The 26,382-nt window shown below is 47.9% G+C and overlaps 1 protein-coding gene across 2 annotated transcripts; it reads right to left on the bottom strand.

Moving 5' to 3' along the window:
- Positions 1-372: 372 nt before the first annotated feature.
- On the bottom strand, positions 373-23,726 carry CLASRP (CLK4 associating serine/arginine rich protein). 2 transcript variants are annotated; one of them, XM_082231106.1, is made up of 21 exons: positions 23,614-23,726; positions 22,395-22,509; positions 21,159-21,256; positions 20,911-21,012; positions 19,792-19,871; positions 18,728-18,812; positions 17,824-17,969; positions 16,940-17,036; positions 14,509-14,587; positions 14,134-14,207; positions 13,761-13,802; positions 12,375-12,614; positions 10,773-11,030; positions 10,499-10,681; positions 9,239-9,278; positions 5,687-5,747; positions 5,505-5,563; positions 4,415-4,461; positions 4,213-4,295; positions 2,593-2,617; positions 373-548 (listed from the first exon to the last, which is right to left on the bottom strand). In XM_082231106.1, the coding sequence occupies exons 2-21, from the start codon at positions 22,491-22,493 to the stop codon at positions 506-508; spliced, it is 1,941 nt and encodes a 646-aa protein (XP_082087232.1). In that variant the 5' UTR covers positions 22,494-22,509; positions 23,614-23,726; the 3' UTR covers positions 373-505. The 2 variants fall into 2 exon arrangements, 1 of the variants encoding a protein (XP_082087232.1); XR_014221720.1 differs by lacking the exons at positions 373-548; positions 2,593-2,617 and having other exon boundaries at positions 4,260-4,295; positions 9,235-9,278; positions 23,614-23,717.
- Positions 23,727-26,382: the final 2,656 nt, after the last annotated feature.

The raw sequence follows: 26,382 nt of genomic DNA, 5'->3' as shown, positions 1-26,382 counted from the left end.
GTGTTGAAAACCATGTCTCACCCAGCCCTAGTCCTGACTCTAAGCATTGGTGGTGGTGGTGGGGGGGGGACCCATAAGTAGGAGAAGGCTTGATTATTACATAGTAGTTGCTCTGATTGGTGCCTGTGCATTTTGCTTCACAACTTTTGAGCTGAGTGGCTTATTCCCAGGCTGGCTCTGGACGCAAGCGGAAGCCCTTGGACTTCCCATCCTCACTCCTCGCTGCGCATGATCTCCACAGGGCTTATTACACACAGCTTGGGGATGAAAGGAAGCGCACGTCCTTAGAAGCTCCTATCAAAGCCTTTCCGAAAGGGAGCAAGGCGGTTCTGTGCAGCTGAAGGTGCTCGTCAAGAGATGACCGCTTCTGGCTTTATTTATGTATTTATTTAGACAGCATAGAAACAAAAACCAGCAATGTACAGCGTTATTACAGGATTACATGAGGCCTGGTGAACCAGCCGGGCGGGAGGCAAGCAGCGTGGCACTGAACCAGGAACAGATTCTAGTGGCGGTAATGAGGGCTCCGAGATCGGGACCGTGAATGCCTGTAGGAGGCAGAAAAACAGGGTCACATGAGAACTCAGAAACCTATATACCGTATTTTTCACTCCATAAGACACCTAGTTTTTAGAGGGGGAATGCAAAAAAAAAAAAATTCTTTAAAGGGAGCGCTCTGCCAGGCTCTGCTCAGCGCTCCCTTTCACGAGCCGCGTGGAGCGTGTGTGTGGCTCTTGGAGGCTTTTTCCCTGAGGAGGGAGAAGGGACTGATGGGCTGCCCTTCTCCCTCCTCGGGGAAAAGCCCCCAAGAGCCGCACACACACTCCACACGGCTCTTTAAAGGGAGCGCCGAGCAGAGCCTCCCACCTGCATTCGCTCCATAAGATGCACACACATTTCCCCTTACTTTTTAGGAGGGAAAAAGTGTGTCTTATGGAGCAAAAAATACGGTAGTAAGAGTTCCACAAAGTCACAACTCCCGTCGGTGGTAGATGATTGCTCTGTTAAGCAAGCACTAGCCAGGCCAACACGGTGTAGCAGATAAGAAGACTGAACTTGGTATGGGGAAGTGGTCAAGCACTTTTAATTGCCGAGCCACAAAGCCCACAGTGGCTGGCCTTGGGAAAGTCTTCCTCTGTGTCAGCTGCATTTTATTGGGTTTTTGTGGAAGTAAAAAAATCAGAAGGCCTAATACTGCAATGCACCAAGCTGCTTGGAAGCAGGGCAAAGTACATCCCACTATCCGTGTACTTAACTATGTTACTTGTACAAAGAGACTTCAAGGGCACTTAATGACAACTCATAAGTTCAGAACTAGTCACTTGGGTCTTAATAAAGATAATGGCTTCCTGTCCCCTGACAGATGTGGACACAATCATCCCAGAGATGCCGAAATAAGTTATCACCTCTCTGCCACTTGCAGAGGCTTCTCATGCCTACTGTTTCCCTAGTTATTAATATTTAGGCAGAATTTATAAACATTGCTGTTCACCCAGACGCTTGTTGACTGAAATATATTATTCTTGGCAACTCTGAAAATTATTTAGCTGGGAAAATATTCTGCCTTTTTTTAATAAAAATCCTTTGCATTGTTTTTGCTGTTTTGTTGTTTACTACTCCAGGCTCCTTTGGGAGGAAGGGCTGGAGGAACAGCTAAAGACTTTTTTAGGTTTCCTGCTTGGCAGGGGGTTGGACTCGATGGCCCTTGTGGTCTCTTCCAACTCTATGATTCTATGATTCTATGACAATACAGAACATGCACCTGAAAGCATGGACCAAATGACCACAAACTCTTTCTTTTTGCATCTCACTGCAATTCAGCTCCTGCCTTGCATTTTTCTTCTTTACAATTATTCACACGCGTGGGTGTGTATGTGTGTGCAAACGCAAGCAAGCACAACTATACATATATAGTTCTGTGGACCACCCTGAGACTTCCTGGTATGGGGCGGTATATAAATTCAATAAACAATAATAAATAAATAATATACAGTGGTACCTCTAGATATGAACGGGATCCGTTCCGGAGCCCCGTTCGCATCTAGAGGTAAACGTAACTAGCGACGGCACGTCTGCTCGCGTCACTTTTCGCTGCTTCTGCGAATGACGTCAATTTGAGCCTCTGCACATGCGGTGAAACCTGGAAGTAACACGCTCCGTTACTTCCAGGTTGCCAAGGAGCGCAACTCGAACGCGCTCAACTCAAAGCATACTTGACCCGAGGTATGACTGTATACACACACACACACCCTGCCAACTTGAGATTTCATTTCCTGCACCGAACAAAGTAGACTTGTGCCCATGTACATAGGAAGCATATTGCTCATGCCTTAGCAAATCTAAGAAGACTTCAAGGTGCCAAAGGACCCTTTGCAAACTGTTAAAGTGGCTGGAGAACATCTGCAGCCTGAAAGGGATCAGGCTGACCTCATGTTCAAACTATTTAAATGTTTCAGGCAGCTCAGAGGAAGAAATGCAAGTTCTGAAAGGCGCCTGTATCTCTCCACCTCTGCTCTGTCTTATCAGCTCAGTGAGAGGCCTGCGTCTATCTCCCTTTCGCCACTAAAGTCGATAAGCAAAAGCAAAATTTACCTCCTCGAAGAGCTGTAGTCTCGACCTGCAAGACAAACGGGAAAGTCAAGAACCTCCAAATTACATTTCCGGAACTCTCCGCATTTGCCCATTTCGGCTAAACCTGTTAATCTCTTAGCAAGCGCAGTGGAGGAAGGAAAGGATGTGAACCTTTAAGAAGCCATTAAGAAGCAGAAAAATCACAGAGACCCTCTGGTGCCCCTGAGGTTCGGCCAGCCTTTACAAGGGACAAAGCCTCTTGTTGTAGGACAGTCCCTGCTCTATGGAACTCCCTGCAAACAGAGGTTTGGCAAACCGCCTGGCAAGAATATTTGCTTCCTTTCAGGGTTCCAAAGCCTGCAGAAAAGCGAGTCGGGGATGAATCGGCTATGGGGGAACCACCTAATTCTCTTGCTAACAATCACACCTAAATCTTTACAAGGGTGGAATTCATGTTCTAATCCAGTGTTACCGCACTCCAACCACCCCAGTGTCAGAGCAGAGGTTGGCTGGCCCATCTGTCGTGGATCCTTTAGTTGAGATGCCTGCATTGCAGGTGGTTGGACTAGATGACCCTAACTACAATTCCATGATAGTTGTGTGTGTGTTTTTCAGTAAGCGTCAATCTGCAAACAGTGAAGTACAGTGGTACCTAGGTTCTTAAATTTATCCGTTCTGGAAGTCCGTTCCAAAACCAAGGTGCACTTTCCCATAGAAAGTAATGCAAAATGGATTAATCCGTTCCAAACTTTTAAGAACAACCCCCTAAAACTGCAATTTAGCATGAATTTTACTATCTAACGAGACCATTGGTCCATAAAATGAAAGCAATAAACAATGTATTGCAGTCACACAATCCATCAATCAGTAGCTGAACTGGGTTCCATATAAAAAGGTAAAGGGACCCCTGACCATCAGGTCCAGTGGTGACCGACTCAGGGGGCAGTGCTCATCTTGCTTTATTGGCCGAGGGAGCCAGCGTACAGCTTCCGGGTCATGTGGCCAGCAGGACTAAGCCACTTCTGGCGAACCAGAGCAGCGCACGGAAACGCTGTTTACCTTCCCGCCGGAGTGGTACCCTACTTGCACTTTGACGTGCTTTCGAACTGCTAGGTTGGCAGGAGCTGGGACCGAGCAATGGGAGCTCACCCCGTCGCAGGGATTCGAACCGCCAACCTTCTGATCAGCAAGTCCTAGGCTCGGTGGTTTACCCACAGCGCCACCTGCATCCCCTAGGGTTCTATATAGTCACACACACACAAAAAACCGCAAAAACGCAAAATAAATAGCAAAAACAGACAGACCTTAGCATAACACTCAAAACAGAAGCATAACACTCAAAACAGAGCATGTTCGGGTTCTAAAAAACATTTGCAAACCAGAACACTTACTTCCAGGTCTGCAGTGTTTGGGTTCCAAGTTGTTTGAATACCAAGGCGTTTGAGAACCAAGGTACCACTGTACTCATGAGGCATGAATGTTTTGGCCAAGACCTCTCTACTTATCTGGGTGAAGTTCTTTTATCTCTGTAGGGACCTCACTGTCAAAGTAGGACCCCCAAAATAATGATCTTTTCTCCAGTGCTTCACAACAGCCCCATTGCCACTGCGCTCTTCCTCCCACCAGCCCCAGGGCACTCACTGTAACGTGGGGAAGGAGACCGACTCTGCCGGCTGTACTGCCGCTCCCACTCCTCTCGTTCCTTCTCCCGGCGCTCGCGCTCCCTGCCAAGAAAAAATGCTGCCGATTTAGTGGGCAGGCAACCAAGCCACTCCCTCTCCCCCCCCCACGCTCCCCCACTGCTCCATGCCGGGAGGGACAAGGAAACCCCAAAAGACATTACTTCATCCGGATCTTCCTAGCCATGGCACGCAACTCATCTTCCCGCTCCTGGAAGAGACGAGATAGCACATGACAGTCAGCCGAACGGTGAACACCACGCAAGGCGGACAAGCCAAGGGCGACCTTGGCAAACGGTACGCTCTGCAGCGAGAAAATGGTAATTCTGCAAGTGGAATAAAATTCTGCATCCTTGAAAGCCATGGTTTGCTTTGACTCGCTATGGATCGTTTGAACATCCAAACGCCCAGCCCGGTAAACTCTCGTAGCAACGGACCACAATGTGAAGCCATGCTTTTTTTCTGTTGGCTTGCTTTTAAGTATGGTTTGGCACTATGTCTGAACCTCAGCAGTCTGGTGTAACCGTGGTTTGTTTGGCCAACTTGCCAAGTTACAAAGGTGCAAGGCAAGAGCTGTTAGAAAATAAGTGAAACCAAAGAAATAAGCTGTGGCTTGCTTGCTCATCTGTGAGACAACTTGTAGTTTTTGTTGAAGAAACCATGGTTAGAAGAAACCAGGGCACAGCGCTGCATATGAACCCTGCCTTTAGTGTTGCAAGCTTGTCTTAGAATCATGGAGTTGAAAGGGTCCATGAGGGTCATCTAACCCAAGCCCTTGCAATACAGGAAACCTTTTGCCCAACGTAGGACTCGAAGACACAACCTTGAAATTAAGAGTCTCATGCTCTACTGACTGAGCTGGCAAAGCTTATTAGACAACAACGGGAAACTGAGCCTTTCGTGTCATCGTCCTGGTCCTGTGGAACACACTGCCAATAGAGGTTCAGCAAGGGTTTCAACTTTTAAATGCCTGCTGAAAACTTTTCTAATCCATCAGGTTTCTGCAGACAATTAAAAACGCCTCCTTCCATAATACCCAACTGCCTTCTGACTTGTAAATTTTTATACAGTTTTATGCACAATTGTTGCAAACTGCTCTGAGTTTTCTTCTCATGAACAGCGGTAAATAAATATTTTTAGGAACTGACAACAGCATCCCAGTTAGCATTTGTCCATTCCAGCTCCATTTTAAGTTTATTCCACTTGCAGAACAGGGCTTTTCAGACCGCAGAATTCAGTGCGCCTGCCAGTTACCTGTCTTTCGTGTTCCTGTTGCATCATCTTCTCCTGGGCGGCCTTTTTATCTGCTTTGACTGAAGAGGCAGAGTGGGGAATATGAGCGCGTGGAACCAAACAGGTCAAAAGAAGGAGATGGCTCCCCAGGGTCGCCCGCCCGCCCACCACCCCAGCCAGCATCCTCCAGCCCAGATGCTTACACTGCCGGTTAAGCGCCTTCTGCATACGCAGCTTCAGCTTCTCCTGTGGGGTCAGCTTTGGCTACAAGCGGAAGGCAAACAGAAAGGTGTTAAGAGGTTGCCCCCGCCTTGGCCTGAACTCACAGTCAAACGAGTCTGGGAGAAGGCATACATGGAGAGAAAAGGGCCTTGGGGGAGGGACCCTATATAATGTATTTCCGCAGTGCCACACAACATCTGGAGGGAGGAAAAGAGAGACCTCAAGACAGCCAGAGTCCGACTTTCAAGCAAGGAAGAGTAGGTTGAGTTCCAGGGGACTCACCAGCAGCACACCCTGCTCAAGGAGGGGGCTGCTCAAGGGAGGCCCTCTCCCCAGGATATATAGTAGGAGAGCCAACTGAGGCCTATGGGCTCCTTTGCCTGTAATGATCAGGAGCCAGGCGCTTTCAACTGAAGGGGATTAATTTTTTTAAAGGAGGAGCGTTTCAAGTGAGGAAAAAGGAAGCTGGAGCCTGTGGGAAGGGAAAACAGTCCCTGGCAATCTAGACTGGGCCATTCCCAAGGAGGTGGCGGTAGGGAAGGTGCAAGGAATCAACTTAACACACATTGACAGGGTACTGAAATCCACTCCAATCCCTACAAGCTTGTTAAGCAGACAGTCATGGCGACTGGGCATCCAAGTCAATGGATAATGTTTGCGGGTACTCAATGGCCTTGAAAAGGGCAGGCCAGAGAGCTGAATTTTGCATCTCGTAGGCAGCCAGTAAAAATGTTACGGCCAATAACTTTCGAAGGGTTCTTTGCAAAGGTGGGCTTCCATCTGCTTCTCCTCCACTCCTTCCTGTGGCTGGGATAATCCTCAAGAGAACACAGGGGTTCCCAACATCCTCTGTGTGGTGCTTCCAAGGTCTCTGGTATGCAGTACCCTACCCCAACCATAAGCCCTGAGAACCCCCACCTTTCCATCTAAAAAGAAGAAGAAAAGCCAAGGTTCTAGCACTCGTGATTGCTAAAACAAAGCCAAAACACCAGACACAAGCAAACAAGCCCTGCCCCACCCAGTGCTTCATTAAGTGGCTGAAGTTTAGCCTTTCAGAACCTGAAACCTCTTGGTGACTCTCGACCCAATGTGTTAATTGTCTTTGCCGGGAAAATACTGTTGGGAGAAAATCTCATTGGGGGATGGGACAGTTCTGCCTCGGGGTCCAAATGCACACAAGCAAGTCGCGGCTGGGTGCTGCAGTCAATGAGCAAGGATCCCCACCGTGGCTCAGCCAGTCCTCTGCTGTCACCCATGATGGGATGGCTCTCAGGATGAGGTTCCCATACGTTTGCACTGTTTGAAGAACGTGGACTATGGGGCCATCACCTGCACCCCCACGTGCCAGGATAAGCAGCCCTTCACTGGACCCCCCCCCCACATTTCTACTTTCCATGCCAAAGTAGGGACATTTGTGCCCACCTGTGAGCATCAATTTCAACCGCTACCACTACTTCTCAAAGACATGCCCAGACATAAAGAAAACTAGCCCAAGGGCACTCCCTGAGCAAGCCTAGTTTGAAACAGAGAGAACTTGAACTAGAAGAGTTAAATAAGCTGTGAAAAGACAAGAAAGCCACATTTGCCTTGGGAGACCTGGCTTTACACTTTGAGAGATGGGGAAAGAAACAGTAGATTTGTTAAACTATGCCCTAAAATCGAGAGGTTTCGCTTCCTGCTGCAAGCATCATTCAGGTCTACAAGTAGTTTCTTCCCCTACAAATTCCAACAAGGAAATCGGCTAGCAAGTAGCGTCCTTTGCTTTAGGCTCCAGCCCAAGCAAGATCAAATTTCACAGACAACCCCCACCTCCCCAATGGCTCAGCTGCCTGCTTGGATAAGCAATCTCTCTGGAAGGTGAACCTGTGGTTTTCCGCATTCATTTTTTAAAGCTCTATACCAACTTTTCATGCCTTAAGAGTTGAAAGCAAACAATGTTTGAGCAGGGGTGGCTGTGCTCTGCCACAGACACCAAAAGCAGGCAGGAGTCATTTCTAGGAGATTTGAAGCACAATCCTTGAGGGAGCAAGCGGACACCGTAACTGAGAAAACAAACGTAGTGCTGTTGAAAACTCTCTTCAGTCGTGCAGTGGCTTGAGCTAGGGCTAAAAACCTCCTGCGCACATAAACGCCACCATCCATACCTCAAATCTGTCTTGCTGACACCATACCCCATTGTTTAAATGCTCAGGGAATTCCATGAGATGTCAGAAATGCTCGTGCTGGAGCCACTCACAGCTCCCAGTGGCTCTCTCTGGGACTGAATGCCCACGCAGATATTTATATCGAGAGCGGGGGATACTGTCTACGTATTTCTCTTAACCCAGATCATAAAGAAGCCCTTGGTTGTGCCAGAGGCTGCCAACACTTTCAGGTCACTCCTTGGATACTGAACCAAGGATCAGGAGGCATTACTCCAAGATAGTCCACTGAAAGCCACCCAAGACTCAAGACAAATCAAACATCTGGAGGGAACCCTATTGGCAATCCCTAACATCAGGCTTGGGGGGAAAATACTTTTGGATGACGTTGTGTGGGGAAAGGGCATGTGACAGCTGTTGCTTTTTCAACTTTTTCCTCTATTTTTCAATATTTTATTGCTGCTTTGGTTATTATTTCTCCTAAATGGTTTCTGAAACTTTTGTTGTTTTAATGCACTGTTAGCTACCTTAAGCCCACCGAGGAAAGGCAGGGTATGAGGAATTTAATAAATGGAGGAGGAGGAGTAAATCTCCCCATAGTTCTAAACAGCCCCAACCACCAGGAGCAAGGATGCATCAAGACTGGCCGAAGACACAACTCCGCCCAGCTTTCCCATGACACATGCTTTCCCAACGTGCTCATGGTTGGGTAGGAAGACAGCTCAGCAGCACTGCCATGTTTCTTTATATGCACACTGGTTTCCCATGCGGTGGGGTGGGGACAGGCAGGGCATTTCAGGGGAAACGGAGCCATAAGACATGGAAGGAAAAGGCTTCCAGGAGAAGCGAGATCTGGTTTTGGTCCCAAAAAGAGGAAACTACCAGAAGCCAGGGCTGCATGGCAGGATCAGTGCAAAAGTGTCAACAAGAGAGAGAGAGAGAAATCCAAGTTAACAGGTAAACCCATGCATTCATAAAACACACACACAGAGAGAGAAAGAGAGAGAGAGAGAGAGAGAGAGAGAGAGAGAGAGAGACTCCCCCAAAGAGACAACCCCTGGTATTAGATTCTAGACCAGGTCAGGAATCCCCCCTCCAAAGCAGCTATCCACCCACCCCCTTTGGCTATACCAAAAAGTTAAACCCCAACATTAACACAAACTTCCCTGGAGACCCAACCCCCTCCACACTAGCCTGACAAGGTCCAAATTTAAAAGACGGCTTCCTGGTTTGGTAGCACCCTAAGGAGGTGCTCAAGAGCTACATTTCTGACCATGTCTGAAGCAGTCCATCCAAACTCTAAAACCCCCCCCCCCCCGCATCTCTATTGTTTCCCTGCGTCTTTTTCTGCAGTGATGGAAATTAAGAGGTGAGGTTTAAATTCTTACTGACTTTGGCAGCTCCTGTCTCTTTACCACCGGCAGTTTCAGCCCTGGAGAAAAGGGAGGGAGAGAAGATAAACAGGTTATATTTGCTACAGCAGAAGAAAAAATACGGGTGCCCACTCTGGGACAGGAAGGGGTAGGAACGTCAAGTCAGTACAGACAAAAAGATGCTCAAATGCACCTGTTGCTAAAGGAGCACCTTTTGCTGCAGAGGCTGCTATTTCTATTCCCAGATTTTATTAGCCACTGTGGACCCCTGAGCAGAAGAAACCTGCTTGGCTGCAGGAGTTGCAGGAAGGAGGCATACAAGGTACCATCCAACCGTCTTAGGGACCCCACTCTGGATTTGGGTAAGGTTTACTCCTTAGCCTTTCCTTCTCCCGAAAATAGCCCACAAGGCTGCACAGGTTTCAGATCAGAATCTTCCTTCTCCTAGAAGGGTTCCTTTTCCAGGTTGATATACTGTTGTGTTTGATACTGCAGTGACTGCAATGTTTGTTGCTTGCCAAAGCTATTGCAATTCTTTTGCGAGCCACCCTGAGCTCAACAGTTGTTGTAGGAAAAAGCAGGCTACAAACATTAAATTGAAATAATAATAATAATAATAATAATAATAATAACAACTTTTTTATTTATACCCCACCCTCCCCGGCCAGAACCGGGCTCAGGGCGGCTAACACCAATAAAATTACAATAAAAAGTAATAAAAAAGGAAGAACAGTTAATTAAAATATGGGTTGAAATAATGGTTAAAATACAATTTAAAATGCAGCCTCATTTTAGTAGTAGCCCATAAATCAAAACCATAAGGGGAGGGAAACATAAGGGTCAGACTGAGTCCAAACCAAAGGCCAGGCGGAAAAGCTCCGTCTCGCAGGCCCTGCAGAAAGATGTCAAGTCCCGCAGGGCCCTGGTCTCTTGTGACAGAGTGTTCCACCAAGTTGGGGCCAGTACTGAAAAGACCCTGGTTGAGACCAATCTGACCTCTTTGCAGCTCGGGACCTCCAAAGTGTTGTTATTTGCGGACTGTAAGCTCCTCCGTGGGGCATACCGGGAGAGGCGGTCCTGTAGGTACGAGGGTCCTAGGCCGCATAGGGCTTTAAAGATCAAAACCAGCACCTTAAACCATAGCTGTCAACTTTCCCCTTTTCTTCGAGGAATCCTATTTGGAATAAGGGAATTTCCCTTTAAAAAAGGGAAACGTTGACAGCTATGCCTTAAACCGGACCCTGTACTCCAACCAAAGCAGCGTGCGCCCCTTGCTCACTTTTTCAGTTTCTCCCCTACAGCCGGGGAAGCCGCAGGCCTCAGCAGTTTCTCTCTGGCTGGAGACGCTGACCGGCTGCGGCTCCGTGACTCGCTCTCGCTGCGGCTGCTGCGGCTGCTGCTCCAGTGCCTCCCTCCCCTGCCGCTGCTCCACCGGTAGCGTTCTCCAGACCGTGAATGGCTTCTAGGGATGAGAAAAGAAGCATGTTGTTGGGGATCGATTTCTCTCTCTCTTCCCCACCCCCCAAAAAAAATCAGGAGCTCCTCCGACTCACCTGGACCTGCGGCGGGAGCCGTATCGCCAGCCCCGCTCGGGGGAGCGAGATCTGGAGTGGCGCCGGCCATCCCGCGAGCCTCCCGCCGAATAGCGCCTCGTTCTGCTTCGGGACCGGGAGTACCTGTGGCTGCGCGAGCGGCCGTAGCGGCTAGCTCTGTGATAACCGCCGGCCCGGTGAGACCGTGAGCTGGAGCGCGAGCTTGAAGACGAGGACGTGGACGACGTGGAGGAGGAAGAGGAGGAGGTGGAGCGTCGCCTGTAAAGAGGAGAGTCACGGCGCTGGATATTCACACGGCGCAGGCAGATCGGCAGGTGCGGGGAAAGTTGAGGGGAGCGGGGAAGACAAGAAGGTGCAGGAGGACACCCCGGGAGACCAAGACCCAGCCCTGCCGACGGGTCCGCAAGTAGAGACAGAAGCTTCCCAATTAGCAACTACAGTGCCGGAGCTCAAAACATTCACATCTTCAACTTCCTCTCTTTGCTCCGCAGCAAGCAGAGCACACCAGAGGAGCAGGAAGGGTTTGGGAGACCCTGTGGGATGCTGGGTTACTGCCAGATCTCACTGTAAACTCGCTGCAGCTCGCCTTCCATTCCTGATCATGCCAACTTTTAGCTCTCCACGAATGGAAAAAAGCTTTCATTGGAAAAGTTCTGCGTGGAAACAGATTCGGAGGGAGAGACTGGAGGTGTTGGGGCATTGACTAAACTGTACGGATTCTTGCATCCTCCCAAATCTTTGAGCAGTGAAAGACTGAACGAATGCTTCCAATATGCAATTGTGGTTTTGCCGGTTACGTCCCCAAGCTAGCAGTTAGTGATTTCGCTGTTCTAATACCAAATCTATGGTCTAGTTCTCATATTGAGGGGGTTGACCTGGGATATACCACTTCAGACTTAAAAAAAAAAAAATTTCCCTTCCCGTGGGAAACTGGCGTGGCAGGGAGAAAGGTGGCCTAGATCCTTTCTCCCCAACCTTTAAAACCATTTCCACACCTGCAATCTCATGGGACACAGCCTACAAGTTAACCACCTCATCCTTTTGCAGTATTCAATTTTGTCTGTTTACAAAATTTTATGCTTCAACTTGCAGTAAACCAGCAACCCAGGGCTCTGGGATGCCCCAACCAAAAAGTACAACAGGGCCCATTTTAACTCAAGGCAGCCACACAGGGTCTCTGACCTTCCTGCTTCCTTCAGTGAAACAACAGCAGCTACTGCTGTTGTTCTCGTTGGAGAGATACAAGATGAGCCAGAAAGAAAACCCCCAGCCCCATATTCTCCCCCTGGTACAAACCATGGCTGACCCCGCCCACCTTAACATCCCTTGGATCAACCACCCTTAGGTTTCCTAGCATTCCACAGGAAGAAGGGAATCTCTACTTCCCCGCATTTCCCAGGGAGACTCTGCAACGAACAGTTTGGCTTTGTGGGGATTGGCCCACAGGAGAGGCCAGTGGGAATGCAAAGTTCCCAAAAGTTGGTGGTCAAGGTTCTGAGCAGTCGGGGAGGATGGGAAAGAAAATAAGAAGTCAACCTTTGACCCTGGAATGGTCTCTGCTTTAAGGTTTGGGAAAGCGAGGCAGGTACGAAAGTTACCGACCGGGAGGAGGCGCTATGACCTGCCGCAGCGCTGCCCTGCTGCACTTGGCTGGAGCGTGCCTTGCCGAGGGAGGCGGGTTTCCTGGGAGCTCCTGCGGTTTGAGCGGCGGCGGCAGCAGCGGCGGCGGCTGCCTCTTCGTCACTTCCCCCGAAGCTGGTGATGAAGGTGATCTTCTCCTCGTGACCCGGGGAAGGCGAGCGAGAGCGGGAACGGGACTCGGAAGTGGATTCCGAGGGCGATCTGACGGATCAAGGCAGATAATCAACTGCAGGTTATGAGCAGCAGAACAGAGCAGCTGCGCATTCCACTTGCTCTTTACCAGACACCCCAACAAGATTTAGGGATGCAAAACTCAGGTGTTCAGGAGCGTTGAGCATCCCTGATCTGCACTAAGCCATCTGAGTGATGCAGTCTTGCTTGTGGACATATCTTGTCTGAACAGACCAAAACCCACCTAGCTCAGTGTCCTTTTGAGAGAGACCCAGCAACCAGCAGATATTACTAAGTGGACTACCAGCTACTTTCTCCCCACCTATGTGGTAGAGGATGGGCCAAGCCCCTGGAAGGCAGCCCAAGCTGGGCTCAGTGCAACACTAGCAAACTCTGTAGTGCAATGAAGCTTAGGAAACAGCTGGGGAGCAAAACCACCTTGGACAAAACACAAAGCCATCAGCGTGGAGTTTCCCCCCCGCAAGGCAACTCAGAGTTATTTGCCTCACACTGGGCCCCAACTCTCTCTAAACAAAGCGAAACACACACAGAGATAGCATGTGTTCTGCAAGTATAGTCATATCTCATGTTGCGTCCGTTTCAGGCTATGCGTTTTCGTGTTGCGTCCCACGGCAACCTGAAAGTACCGGTATGGGTTACTTCCAGGTTTCACTGCTCGCGCATGCGCAGAGGCACTAAATCACACCGTGCGCATGCACAGACGCAGCACTTTGGCTTGTGTCAGTTCCATGTTACAGACAGGCCTCCAGAACGGATCCCGTCCGTAACACGAGGTTCCACTGTACAGATGTTTTGTTGAATGCGAATGAAAACCTCCCCTTCAACCCAAGGATTACGGAGGAACATGAGCTGGCAGCAGAATATCCAGCCTAAATTCCATGCCATCTGCTGCAACTGTGCTCAGTCCATGTCTTGCTGGCCTTTATATCCCAATGTTCCACATTATGCTCTATACAATGTTCCACTTCCAGCCTTTTACAGCAGCAAGGGTGCCTCGAACTATGCAAGCACCACATTTTGTCTGTCTGGCTGACAGGGAACAGCCCATGTTTGCTTGTTTTAGAAACCGTGCGCCCATTGTGTGCAGGTATATGAAACTCCAAGAGTACAGACACCCACCAGCACATCTGGGGGGGGGCAGCTGCATCCACTCACCGTTTGTAAGGATCATAGGTGGGACTGTCTCTCCGAGCGTAACTGCAACGATAGGGGATTAAATGAGGACAAAACCGGCACCGGTTCTAGAATCACAGAAGCATCACGGGAGACTTGCAAAGGCCCAACCTCTCAGCAAATGCTTCAGCCCAACTCAAGGGGGGCTGCCTATTTTTGCCCCAGCCGTGCCCCAGCATCCTTTCCTCCCTGCAGAGGCTGCCCTTGTTGCATGGCCCTCACCCAGGGCCCTGAGCTGCCATGAGGGACAAAGGGGAAAGCATTCCCAGGTGCTCCCTCTCAACTCTTGTGGAGAGACAGAAATGCCTCGGCTCGACGGCAGCTGAATTGAGCCCCCATCTTCAACAAGGCTTACCTCGGAGGACTGATTTTCCTTCCTTTCAAACGCTTCTCTCGGAATTCCCTCCTCTGTCTCCGAGAGCGGCGGCCCTGGAAAGAGGGATAGTCACGAGAGAGTCCACCACGCCAAGAGGGAGGCCCAGAAAATGCTCCCATTTTCTGTTTTTCCTGGAATAAATTGGGTTTTTTGGGGGGTATCCCACCCACACCCCAAGCATGCTTCCATGAGGAATTGATCCTAAAGTTTTCCCCACTGTTTAACCAAGAGGAAGCTCTTGGTCCAGTCAGTCGTAAATAGAGGGAATCACAGATGATCCCTTGGGGTAGCAAGACGGGGTAGGCAAGATGGAGAGGGCTTCTTAGAACTGCCCAGGTCCCCAACTTTCCATACCGAGTACATGGCTTTCTCCTCCTCCAAGGCTTTGGCATGTTTGATGGCTTCTGCTTCCTCCTTGTCCTTCCGCAACATCCTTTCAGAAACAAGGGGAGGAAGGGGCAGGTGGGAGAAAGACAGGGATGCTTAGATTTGTGGGGGACACAGGCCTTCCAATGCCTTGCAGCAGCTATTCTAACTGCTACCAACACATTCAGGCCCCCCCAAAAAAAATCACCCTCAATTTGGTACAGGGTCTCATGTCTACCGTATTTTTCGCTCTATAGGACGCACTTTTTCCCCTTCAAAAATGAAGGGGAAATGTGTGTGCGTCCTATGGAGCGAAGACGCCATAGCTCCGCAACCCTCTCCCGGCTGGAGAGGTGACGCGCGGCTATGGCAGGAACCTCTACAGCCCTGTGTCACCTCTCCAGCCGGGACAGCGCGCGCGGGGCTAAAGCAGCCCCCCGCGACCCTCTCCCGGCTGGAGAGGTGACGCGCAGCTATGGCAGGAGCCTCTATAGCTGCACGTGTCACCTCCCCAGCCGGGAGAGCGCGTGCGGGGCTAAAGAAGCCATAGCCCCGCAACCCTCTCCCGGCTGGAGAGGTGACGCGCGGCTATGGCAGGAGCCTCTCCGCTGCGCCTTTCCGCTGCTCCCTGACCTGCTCTTTGGGGCTGGTGGTGGGCTTCCCCCCGCCGCCCCAAAGAGCAGGTTGAAAGGAACCTGAAGCCTGCAGAGCGAGAGGGGTCAGTGCACACCGACCCCTCTCGCTCTCCAGGCTTCCAAGGTAGCCGCCTGAACGCACCTTAAATGGCACCTTGTTTTAGAGCGGGAAAACAAGAGGGGGAAAGTTCTCCCCCTCTCTGTGCAGCGCCTCCTGCCGCTTCACTGAAGGGGCGCTGGGCAGAGAGGGGGAGAGAATTTTTTTTCCTTGTTCTCCCCCCTCTAAAACAAAGTGCGTCCTATTGTCCGGTGCGTCCTATGGTGCGAAAAATACGGTAACTCAAAAGGCAAGCAAGAGCCTAGTGGCAAGCTTAGGCCTAGTAATAATTCAGCCATTACTGCTAAAACCAGGCTCTCCTCCCCCATTCCCTCCCCCCAACCAAGGGGGAAAGGGCTGCTGTTCCCCTAAGCACAGACTTCTAGTACCTGTCCCCCTCAACTGGCCCTGTGATAACCTCAATGACATTATAGACAGCAGAATAACTCCTGACTGCAAGGGAAAGACGCTACTGCCAGTATCATGTGGCTTACAGCTGACAATCCAAAGCTTTCTAACATGGATCTACACGTTTTATGCATGTGGTGTCAGAAAGAGGGGGCAAGTTCTGAATTACGAGGTGTTTGCTTGCTTGGTTTCTGCAGCACAGCATTTTTACCCCATGAAATGAGCCCTACAGGGTCACATCTTAGGCTCAGCTAAGTCAGCCTTCCCCAATCCAGATGTTTTAATATTACAACATGGCTGGCTGGGTCTGGGGGAAGGTGTAGCCCAAAACACATGGCGGGCACCAGGTTGAAGTCCAGCAGCAGCAGCAGCCAGTCAAAGAGAAGGCAACAGCCTCTCTTAAGGGTGGAGACTCTTTCAAGCAGAACCTAGGCCACTTGAAAAGGTGACAGCCCTCCTCCCCTGGCTTGTTCCCCAGCAACTGGTATTCAGAGGGAGACTGTCTCTAAATATGAAGGTTTCATTTAACTATTGTGGGCAACAGCCACTCACAGACCTCTCCTTAAGAAATCTGCCTAATCCCTTTTGGCAAGCAGTAGCCAGTGTGGTAGTTCTGAACCACCACTCCCATTGGCTAGGCTGGCTAGAGCGGACGAGAGCTATAATCTGCAGCACTGGCTATCCAAGTCAGTAGCTATTCAGCACGGCCAGTAGGTGCACATTCTGCAGGTTACTTATGCCTTCACAGAAGAAGAAATTCCTCCCCCCTGCCCTGACCAAATTGCCAGAGCTCCTTGGCTGACCCCAAAGGACATGGTGATGGTGAGCTTACATATCCACTCTTTAAACCTTTCATAATTTTATAAGCTTCTGTCTTGGGGAAGGTGGTCTACCCCTTAAATTATGTTGGGTGCCCTTTTCAGCACCTTTTCTCAGCTCCATGACATTACCCAGCTGCCTTGCAAATAAACCCATGAAGTCACTGGCCTGCAAAGAGTTTTACCAGTCTCCTGTAGAGAAGAGACAGAGAGCTCCAGACCTTCCTAAATCAACCTGCTGCATTTCCATGCTGGCCACAGAGGAAGGATGCAATACTCTACCCCTCCTGCAGGCAACTCCTTGTCACCCACGGTGCTTAAAAATAAGAGGCTGGGTACCATGCGAGGTCCCGGGTAACCTAGGTGATGCATCAGCCACTGCACAAGCCCAACGCCATGGAAACGCCTGGCTGATGATGCAGAGGAGAAGCTCAGGAGCCCCGACAGCACAGGCATCTTACCGGACAAAGTCTCCCTCCGCCATCCCATAGGTGGTTGCCTGCTTGTTCAGGTCAGCCACTTGCTCCTGGTTCAGCTCATCTACATCGACTTCAACATCTGCAAGCAACACAAGGGAGCCAGTTGGCAGCTGCACACTGAGGACCTCCATTTAACTAGGGATAATGTTCTCTGTGAGACTTCTCTTCTACTGATTTGTCCCATCCCTATGGAAACACACCTGGTGCCTTCATTATCAGTTTTCAGGCACCAGGCTAAGAACTCCCTTAGGTCTATGGCAACTAAACTGACCACATCTTTTAGAGGGGTGAGTACAACTTGTCCCCTTTATGTTATCAGATGAGCATTTTAGATATTTTGCACTGTGGGTTTTAAACTGCATTAAATTTTACCCATTTGCATTTTTACCTTGTTAAAGTCGCCCTGAGCCTCTTTTTTTGCGCATGAAGCGACTAACAAACGTAATACCATTTTAGTTATTATAAAGCTATCCAAGCCAACGCCATACGGCGATTCTGAATCGTCAAATCTACCTGCCAACTCGGAAGCAAACCCTACTGAGTTCAATGGAATTTACTTCCAGGTGAGTATGCGTAGGATCGCATCCTCAGTGGCAGGAGGACTCTGGGAGAAGTGGCTGAGGGTGGTGTGGCTGTGGGGGGAAATGCATGTGGCAGCAGATAGCTCTTGGAAAAGAATACAGGTCCCCATCTCCCACAGACCACCACCTACTGCACATGGATTAGGGGTGGAAGCATACATCATGTTCAGCACATCGTAAGGCAGGAAGCAGACTGGGGATACTGGGAGAGGACAATGGAGCACCGCCAGATCCCCGACTTTCTAAAAGCCCAATCCCAAACGCCAGAAGGCCTTGGAGACATACCAATATCAGGGATAACTTCATCCTCATCCGTGTTGCTGTCTTCTTCCGAGTCTTCCTCCTCTGTTCTCTTCTCAGACGGGTTCTCAAGCTCCGCCACCGTGCTGTCCTCGTACGTGTAGCCGATGGATGCTTTCTTCTCTGCTAACCTAGTTGGTCAGACCCCTCCCATTAAGTACACGCTGGATGGAGTATGCAGCACAGACACCTGCGCTGGGATTCTAAAGCTTCCCCCGTCATCAAGCCATACCCCTCTTTGCAACCTTTCAAAGACGCAAAAGTAGGAGGGGGAAAGGAATACCTGGGCCTGCTAAATATAAAAATATACATTCGCGTTGCCACTGAAATTCGAAAAGAATGTGAGGATTTCTTCTCGGAAGGAGCTGCTTCATAAGGTTTTTGAGTAAAGCAAAAGCCCTAGTCGTATTCCAAAGCAGGAAGGGGAAGCCTCAGGCCCAGGGGTGAAATGTGGCCCTTCATGTGTCTTATCTGGCCCTTGGCTCTCTCCTCAGGCTAAAACCCTCACTGGCCTGCTTTGCCCTTCAACTGTTTTTTCCAGGATTGATTGTGTCCTTGAACTCTGCTCATGCCTCTTGTCCTAATGGAGGGCAGAGAGAGAGGTGTGAGTAGGTGTGCCCCCAAACTAGCCTATGGTGCAAAGGTAAATTCTACATTTGTTGCTCCACCCACTTTTCCCCTGACCCCACCCAACACTAGCATGTGTCCTCTGCATGGAGGAGAATGTGGCCCTTGAGTTGAAAAGCTTCCTCACCCCTGTTCCATACACATTCAACCTGTCCTCAATCCTCTGGGTAGGAGAAAGGAACCAGCTCAAACATACAAAAGGCTCCGGATCATGAGCTCTGCCTCCATGACTGAACTCAGTCGAGCTTCCCAATACACTCACTTCTTCTTTTCGTCCTCGTTGGGCTTCTGGAGTCCCCCGTACAGCTCATCAATGTAGATCTGATACAGACACTGCTCCTCTGAGACTGGGGGAGAGAGAGAGGAGGAGATGGAGGTGAAGCAGACCAGAAATTCCACAGGTCTAGCGCAAGGAAGACTGCCTGAGAGGGCAGAACAACTCTCTGTTCCTCCATCCCCATCTGCTGACTCCCCCTCCCCTCCAATCCTGACACGCCTAGGAAGGGGAATGGGCAGCTGAAGAGATCCGTTTCAGGCAGCACGTAGCCAAAAGACAAGCAGGTGTGTTTGCAGAGAGGAACTGCCACCAGCCTCCCCAAACTGGTCAAGCAATGCTTCTCCGCAGCCTGCCTCCAGAACTCCAATGTTCTCTTCCCCTGTCACTCAAGGAAGAAACCACACCCCTAGGGGGAGACACAAGATGGTATCAGCAGGAGCTGGGAAGCAAAGAGTGGCAACAGTGGTCCTTCCACTCTCAGCGTGCACCAAGCAAGAATTTGTTCCTATCTGCAAACACACCTTTGCTTGCATCTCTCTCAGGTAAGCTGGTTTGAGTGTCTTCACAAATTTGCCGTGCACAAGAGAGGCAGTTTATGGGGGGTTTTGCTTCAGCTGGCTGGTCCCCCAACCCTGAATTGGACCGAGTACCGAAGAGTTTTTGGCATCTAGAGTTATTGCCTCCACCGGCTGAAGAGGCCACTCCTCCCAGCATTTGCAGGAGGCAGTACTGTCTTATCTTGTCATTGAGGGGATGAGAGAGAGAGGCAGCAATATCCTGATCACGGGGACTCCAAACTATGTCATGGGTCTGACATACTGCAGCCCTCCCTCAATCTCGCCCATTTAAGGGATATAAGAGAAGGTAATCAGATCAGTTGTGCTTCCTGGTTACTAACCTACAAAATAATCTGGGGTGTAACTTATCAGCCTTCTTGGCAAACAGTAGCAGCAACTGCCACCTGAGCCAGAACGTTAAGGACAGAAGCTCTACTCTTTCCTGACATCTGCCCTATAACAGAAGTAGAAAGAAAGTCAAAGGGAACTTACTGCCAGCGAAGTCGTTCTGCACCAAACCTCTATACCTTTCGTAGTTGCATTTCCTCTCATCAGACTCCTGTTCTGGGGTACTGGAGAAGGAAGAGGAAGAAGCTTAGGAAGAGGGATTAGAATGCTAAATATTATGACGACAATTTGTGGGGAGGGAACAAATCTGAGTTATGGTGCCTAACCCATTGCTGAAAGCTGGTTGCTCGCTGTGCATTTAGAATTTAACATAATCTTTGTCCTTTTTTTAAAAAATGACACCTTTCTAGCCCACAGATCGAAGCTGTTTCCTTTTGCATGTGAAGTATATGGTCTACCACTGAGCAAGGGCCCTCACCCCCACGTTCAAAGAAATCAAAGGTGACCCCTTTCGCATCACAGGATTAATTGCATGGTTCTTTGGACCCTAGCTTACAAAGCCAACTGTTAAAAGGATGGAAAAATGCTCCATGAAGGCATAAGCAAAAACATACAGGTCTGCATGTTACCATTCATTTTCTTAGCTGTTTCTAAGGGAAATCTCAGCACACATTTTTTGCATCACTTAGATATGAAGACAACCAGGGCATTTTACTTTAATAATGAAACCTCAATCCTTTCAACCATTAAAAAAAAAACCAAACAAGGTTAAAAACTAGTAGTTAGAGAATACCCATTAGCCTGCATAATTTTATGTTCATTTGCATAATATGGGAGCACAATTTTGGAGAAGACTCGCAGGCATTTCAAGTGCCAAATGGGTCCTTTCATAGCAAAATACCAGCCCACCCTCCTCTTCAGAAGTAGTACAGCAATGATCTGGCAGAGGAAATCCTCAAATCTCTCTTGGATAGCAACAAGGCTCTGTTGCCTCAAACTGTGCAGTATATATTAATAGCCCAACTGTGCAAAGATTCTGGACAATTCTGGCCTTAACCTACCCGACATAAGAGAGCCCACTATTTCGTTTAACGCTTGCTTGCCCCTTCTGGATGATAAAGTCAGGCGCCAAGCCTAATTATCCAAGCTCCTCTTTTCTTTGTTTTCAGCTTCCAATTAACCATTTCATTGTGCAAACAAAGCAAGGGACCCGAAGCAAGGGGCAGTGCATCTCAGAATAATAAAAGCAAATGAACGCCTTACATTGGGTTTAGCAGCGGAGGAGTATACATGGGAATGTAGTCCAGGTGGGCTCGAACATCAAACCGATCAATCATGTTGTTAGTATCCCCCTGCCATGGCATCCTGCAAGGGGCAAGATGTCAAGGGAAGGGGGTTAGAAGTCCTTCCAAAATACCCTCGGGGAGGAATCGCATGACAAGGGCAGCCTCCCCACTCGTTTTCAGTAGACAAACTTCCACATTGCCAGCACAGAGCTGAAAGCTACTCACATATTCACAGGGCTTTCGGCTGCAAGAGCCACAGCAGAATCTAAGTGGACTTTGCATGCACGGCCATGGACCTGGAGGAACTGGGCGGGATCCTTTTTCTGGAAGAGAAGCACAACACAACAAGCTGTCATATTCCTAAGCAGACTGTAGCTTCATCTTGGCACAGTATGGTCTATGCTTATGGGAAGTGGCTTCAAAACTACAACTCCCATCATCCTTGGCCATTTCTCATGCTTGCTGGGGCTGATGGGAGTTACAGTTATGGTAACATAATAAATAAATAAATAAATAATTTATTTGTACCCTGCCCATCTGACTGGGTTGCTCCAGCCACTCTGGGCAGCTTCCAGCACATATAAAAACATAGTAAAACATTAAACCTTAAAAAGCTTCCCTATACATGGCTGCTTTCAGATGCCTATACAGAGACTCCTCACCTCTCCTTTGCAGGGCTTCAGATGAAGACTTTTGGTTTTGCTTTGTTTTTAATAATATTTTATTAGGTTTTAACAATAAAAAAGTCTAGAAAACACAAAAGGCAAATACAAAACAAATACAAAATACAAAAGCACAAAAATACAAACATTAAACACACAAAAAACACATACAAAAAAAACCAAAATTTATCTCTTTCTTAATCTCTCCACTTTAAATTAACTTATTTTCCTGACTTCCTCACGTCTCCCATTATTGTATCCCTTTTTAAGTTTAGTTCAGCAAATTCCTGATCTATTAGTTTATCTATTTATTAGTCCCCTTATGCTTTTTTCCTTGTTGCTAGAGCCCCTTCAAATCATTTCAATGTCGTCAACATTCAAAAATTTTACAATATTTCTGCAAATAAGTTTTAAATTTCCTCCAATCTTCTTCCACCAACTCTTCTCCCTGGTCTCGGATTCTGCCAGTCATTTCCGCCATCTCCATATAGTCTATTAGTTGCATCTGCCACAGATGAAGACTTTTGCAGTCCTTCCTGGAGATGGCAGGGACTGAACCTGTGACCTCTGCATATGCTCTATGAGTTCTATGCTCTATGAGTTCTATGAATTCTTATGAGTCACATCTTAAGAAGAAACCAGATGGTGCTATTCAAGAGCTACTTGCTCCCCATGATTTCCCTTTCCCTTTCTCAAGGATGAGGAGAGAAAGGAGCAGGACAGAGAGAACTCCCTCATTGGGAACACTGGATGAAAACGGAGGGTAGTCATGAGCAGAGCAAAAGAGGGAGACACTCACTATCTTTTCGTAATACTCTCTCCGGCGCTCAGCTCGCTTCTTGTAATCAACCATCATCCCCCGGAGCTTGCGCTCATGCTTTCGAGCTTCGTGCCACATCCTGCCCGCCTACAATCTGTTAGAGAGAAAAGGGCAAGAAGAGGAGAGAAGATGACGCCAAAACTGCACGAAGCAACATTCTCACACACGTACCCAAGGATCTGTTGCACCCAGAGCAAATGTAATGGTTTGATAACAGCATTAAGAGATCTCATCGTGCATCAAGCACCTGAAAGCAGCAGGGAGAAAAGCGGCAGCTCCCAAAAATTGTGTCGGGACATGCTAGTGTGACATAAGAAATACAGTAAAATAAATTGAAGCCTCCTGTGAAGCCATATAAGCCAACCAACTAATAATAATAATAATAATAATAATAATAATAATAATAATAATAATAATTTATTTATACCCCGCCCATCTGGCTGAGCTTCCCCAGCCACTCTGGGCAGCTTCCAACAGAACACTAAAATACAATAACCTATTAAACATTAAAAGCTTCCCTAAACAGGGCTGCCTTCAGATGTCTTCTAAAAGTTTTGTAGTTATTTTTCTCTTTGACATCTGGTGGGAGGGCGTTTCACAGGGCGGGCGCCACTACCGAGAAGGCCCTCTGCCTGGAAGGCCCTCGGAGCTGGACCTCAGTGTCCGGGCAGAACGATGGAGGTGGAGACGCTCCTTCAGGTATACTGGGCCGAGGCCGTTCAGGGCTTTAAAGGTCAGCACCAACACTTTGAATTGTGCTCGGAAACGTACTGGGAGCCAGTGTAGGTCTTTCAAGACAGGTGTTATATGGTCTCAGCGGCCGCCAAGAGAGGAGGCTGCTCATTATGTTGCTTAGACAAGTTACTACTCTGGTCTTGCCTCCTTCCAAGCAGCCTCAGGTGGGGGCAACTAATACTGGCATCTCTGCGCATCATTAGTGGATTCAACACTCCCCAATGGAGAGGTGTGGCAGAATCAGCCAACCTCAGAGAACAATGCCTGCTTCACCTTGTGCAAATGATTTCTCTAAGTTTGCCTCCTTCAGATAGGGAGGAGTTGGATAGTAGAAGCACACTCTGAAAAGAAAACCTTTGCAGGTATAAGAACGAATTGGATAGCTGGGAAGAGTTGAAAGTCAAGGGAGCTTTGACAAATTGCACTGCAGCTGGAAGTCCTGACATGCAAAGCCAATACTCACTCAGAGCAGGAACTTGAGAAATGTAAAAATGGATGCTCTTCTTTTCACTAATCACAGCCCATGAAGAGATCGAAGACACTCTGTGTATCCAGGAGGGGTATCCTAGATAATTGTGAAGTCAGAATGGGTAAGAATGGTTGTGAGAGGACATTTGCCTGCAAGTTCACCCACAAATAGAATAAAACATATTCATGTTGGAATAAAAACACAGCAATTTAACCCAAGATTGTGTACCCAAGCAAATAGGCTGTAACTGGGAAGCCCCTTTCCACTGCATGGCGTCATTAACAAGGCTTGTATTGACTGCCCACGAAGGTGATCAAATTGTGAGGCAAAATACCCTTCTGTCTCCTGGGTCCTTTCTTATGTAAAGAGAGTTTCCTTCACTCCCAAAATAAATCAGCACTGTCAAATTTTAATCAGCAAGGATGAAAAGTTAGCGACATACTGCTTTATTTTTAATAGGTTGTTTTATTTCTGATCCATTACTAAAATAGTGAATAAAAATATTGTTAGAAGAGGGCCATTTTTAACATGAGTGGCAGCTTCTTTTAAAAAAACCTCACACATTAATATCTGAAGGTGAAATTTCTATACTGAAACCTGTAGATATGCAAAAAATATTTAAATTTAATCAAATAAGCTGCTAAGAAGCAGATCATCTATCAGATTGACATCTCCAGGAAAATCGCTGGCGTATTAGCCACTCCTACGTTACAAAATATGTGCATCTTTTTACCCAAGTGGGGACCCTACATGCAGAAAAATGCTATGCAGAAACCCATCCTCATCTGTGTATTCTTTTTACAAGCATACAGATTTGCTAAACATTTCCAAACCACCATGAAATCTAGAAACGTTGCTTGTTTCTAATTTAAAACTGGACACCAAATGCAAGTCACTTGGACAAGGCGTCCAAACCCCTGGAGCAGCCTTCTCAATCTGGTGACTTTCAGATATCTGAGATTGCAAATCCCAAAGAGTTGGGAAGGCTACTGCAGAGCCCATGGATGGTCCTGAACCATTCCTCTCCGTGGAACACATACTTCTCATGTGGACTTAAATATTTCTGTATGCCAACGTATTTGAGTGATGCTCTTCTCTTGTTAAAAAATAAAATCCAGTCTTGTTTAAATCCTTCAAAAGGAAAAAAGCCAAGGAGTTACAGACACCAAAAATATAATCTACAGAGCTCCCATCTTCAAAATATTTTGTACAGTCTCAGCTAGTAGCCTAGTCAGCAACTAGTTCATCTCTTTCAGAAAGGGGAGTAGCAAATTCCTACCTCAAACTCTCTCCCAATGGTTCACTCCAGTCCTATTACTATACTCCTCTTTACTGTACTCCTGAGTGATCGGGAGGCAAAGTAGAACAGGGAGGGTCAAGATGTAGTCCCATGGACCTCCAGTTGCCATTCCGTATTCCAAGAGCATTGCAAAGCTATTCTATTCAGGCTGCAGTCACCAAAACTCAAAGCAATTAGCCGAAGCACAGGGAATCAGGGCTGTTTTTCAAGACAAAAAGCAGAACACACTTCCCATCTTTCTGCACTTCCCAACTTGAGGGTAGGAGAGGTTCACTCTGCCTCACCTTTTTGGGACACTGTTAGTTTGGACTTTTGAAATCAGCTCAGTAGGTGAAGGAGAAGGTGCTCTCAAACAATTAAAAAGCCACCTGGCTACCTGCAAAGAGGGCACATGTACGTAAAAGCACACACTCAGCATTCAGCAGAGGCACGAGTGCCTTTTGAATTCTGCTGACAAACTGAAACAGCTTTTGAATGCAAGCTGCAGCCCATCACCATTCAGACTCACCTGAAAAAAAGAGAAACCTCATTCACCACAGACCTCTGAAAGTCCTAGCCCTACCATAACGCTTTTAGGCAACTGAGCCGTTGCTTGAACAATAAAGAATCTTGTGGCACCTTAGAGACCAACACTTTTATTAAAGCATAAGCTTTCCTGGGTCAGAGTCCACATCATGGCAAGCACCTGATCTAATGAACTCTAGCCCATGAAAGCGGATGCCACAACACCTGCAAGTCTTTTACATTTCTAACAGATCTCATTGCTTCTGCTGCAACAGATTAAACCATGGCTACCTCTCTGGAAGCTGAGCCACAGCTTGCCATTTTCAGAGGAGTCTTATCTCTATGTACTCCTTTAAAAAAGCTGAAAAGACAGAAAGGGAGCAATAGGTCCCATTCAGGAAAGCGAAATAAGCCTTAACTTATGAACTAGAGTCAAAACAGCCACAGTAAAGGATGTGGGATGAAAAGAACTCTCAGGAAATCAGTGGTGCTGGAATAGTTAGCAAGTTAGCATAAGCATAATTAAATTAAAAATCACCATTACACAATAATATGATGCTAACACACTTGGTGGGAAGAAAGATGAAAAGACAACCACATAAAAATAAAATATGATACTGTGGCACAAACCTGGCAAACAGCACACCTAGGATTATTCCACATACTATGTAACATTATGAACAATATTCTAAGGCAGACATCTATAGATAAAGAACTTCGATATTGCATTCTCGGCTATACATATAACTAGGTACACCTTTGGGTGTGGCTGCTGAAAATTTCAGCAACATCTCCTTGATTTTTTACTATTTATTATAGATTTGTTGCTTAATACCAAAATGTCCTTCAGCAATTTGCACACACAGGGTTGGTGCCAATGTTAGCCATACTCAGAGTAGAACCACTGAAATTAATGGACATGACTAACTTAGGTCCATTAGTGGCCTACTCCAAGTAGA

Source organism: Podarcis vaucheri, assembly GCF_965113315.1.
Source record: "Podarcis vaucheri genome assembly, chromosome: 7".
Lineage (NCBI taxonomy): Eukaryota > Metazoa > Chordata > Lepidosauria > Squamata > Lacertidae > Podarcis > Podarcis vaucheri.
Note: the sequence above shows the minus strand (reverse complement) of the source record. Positions and strands in the feature narration are given on the sequence as shown.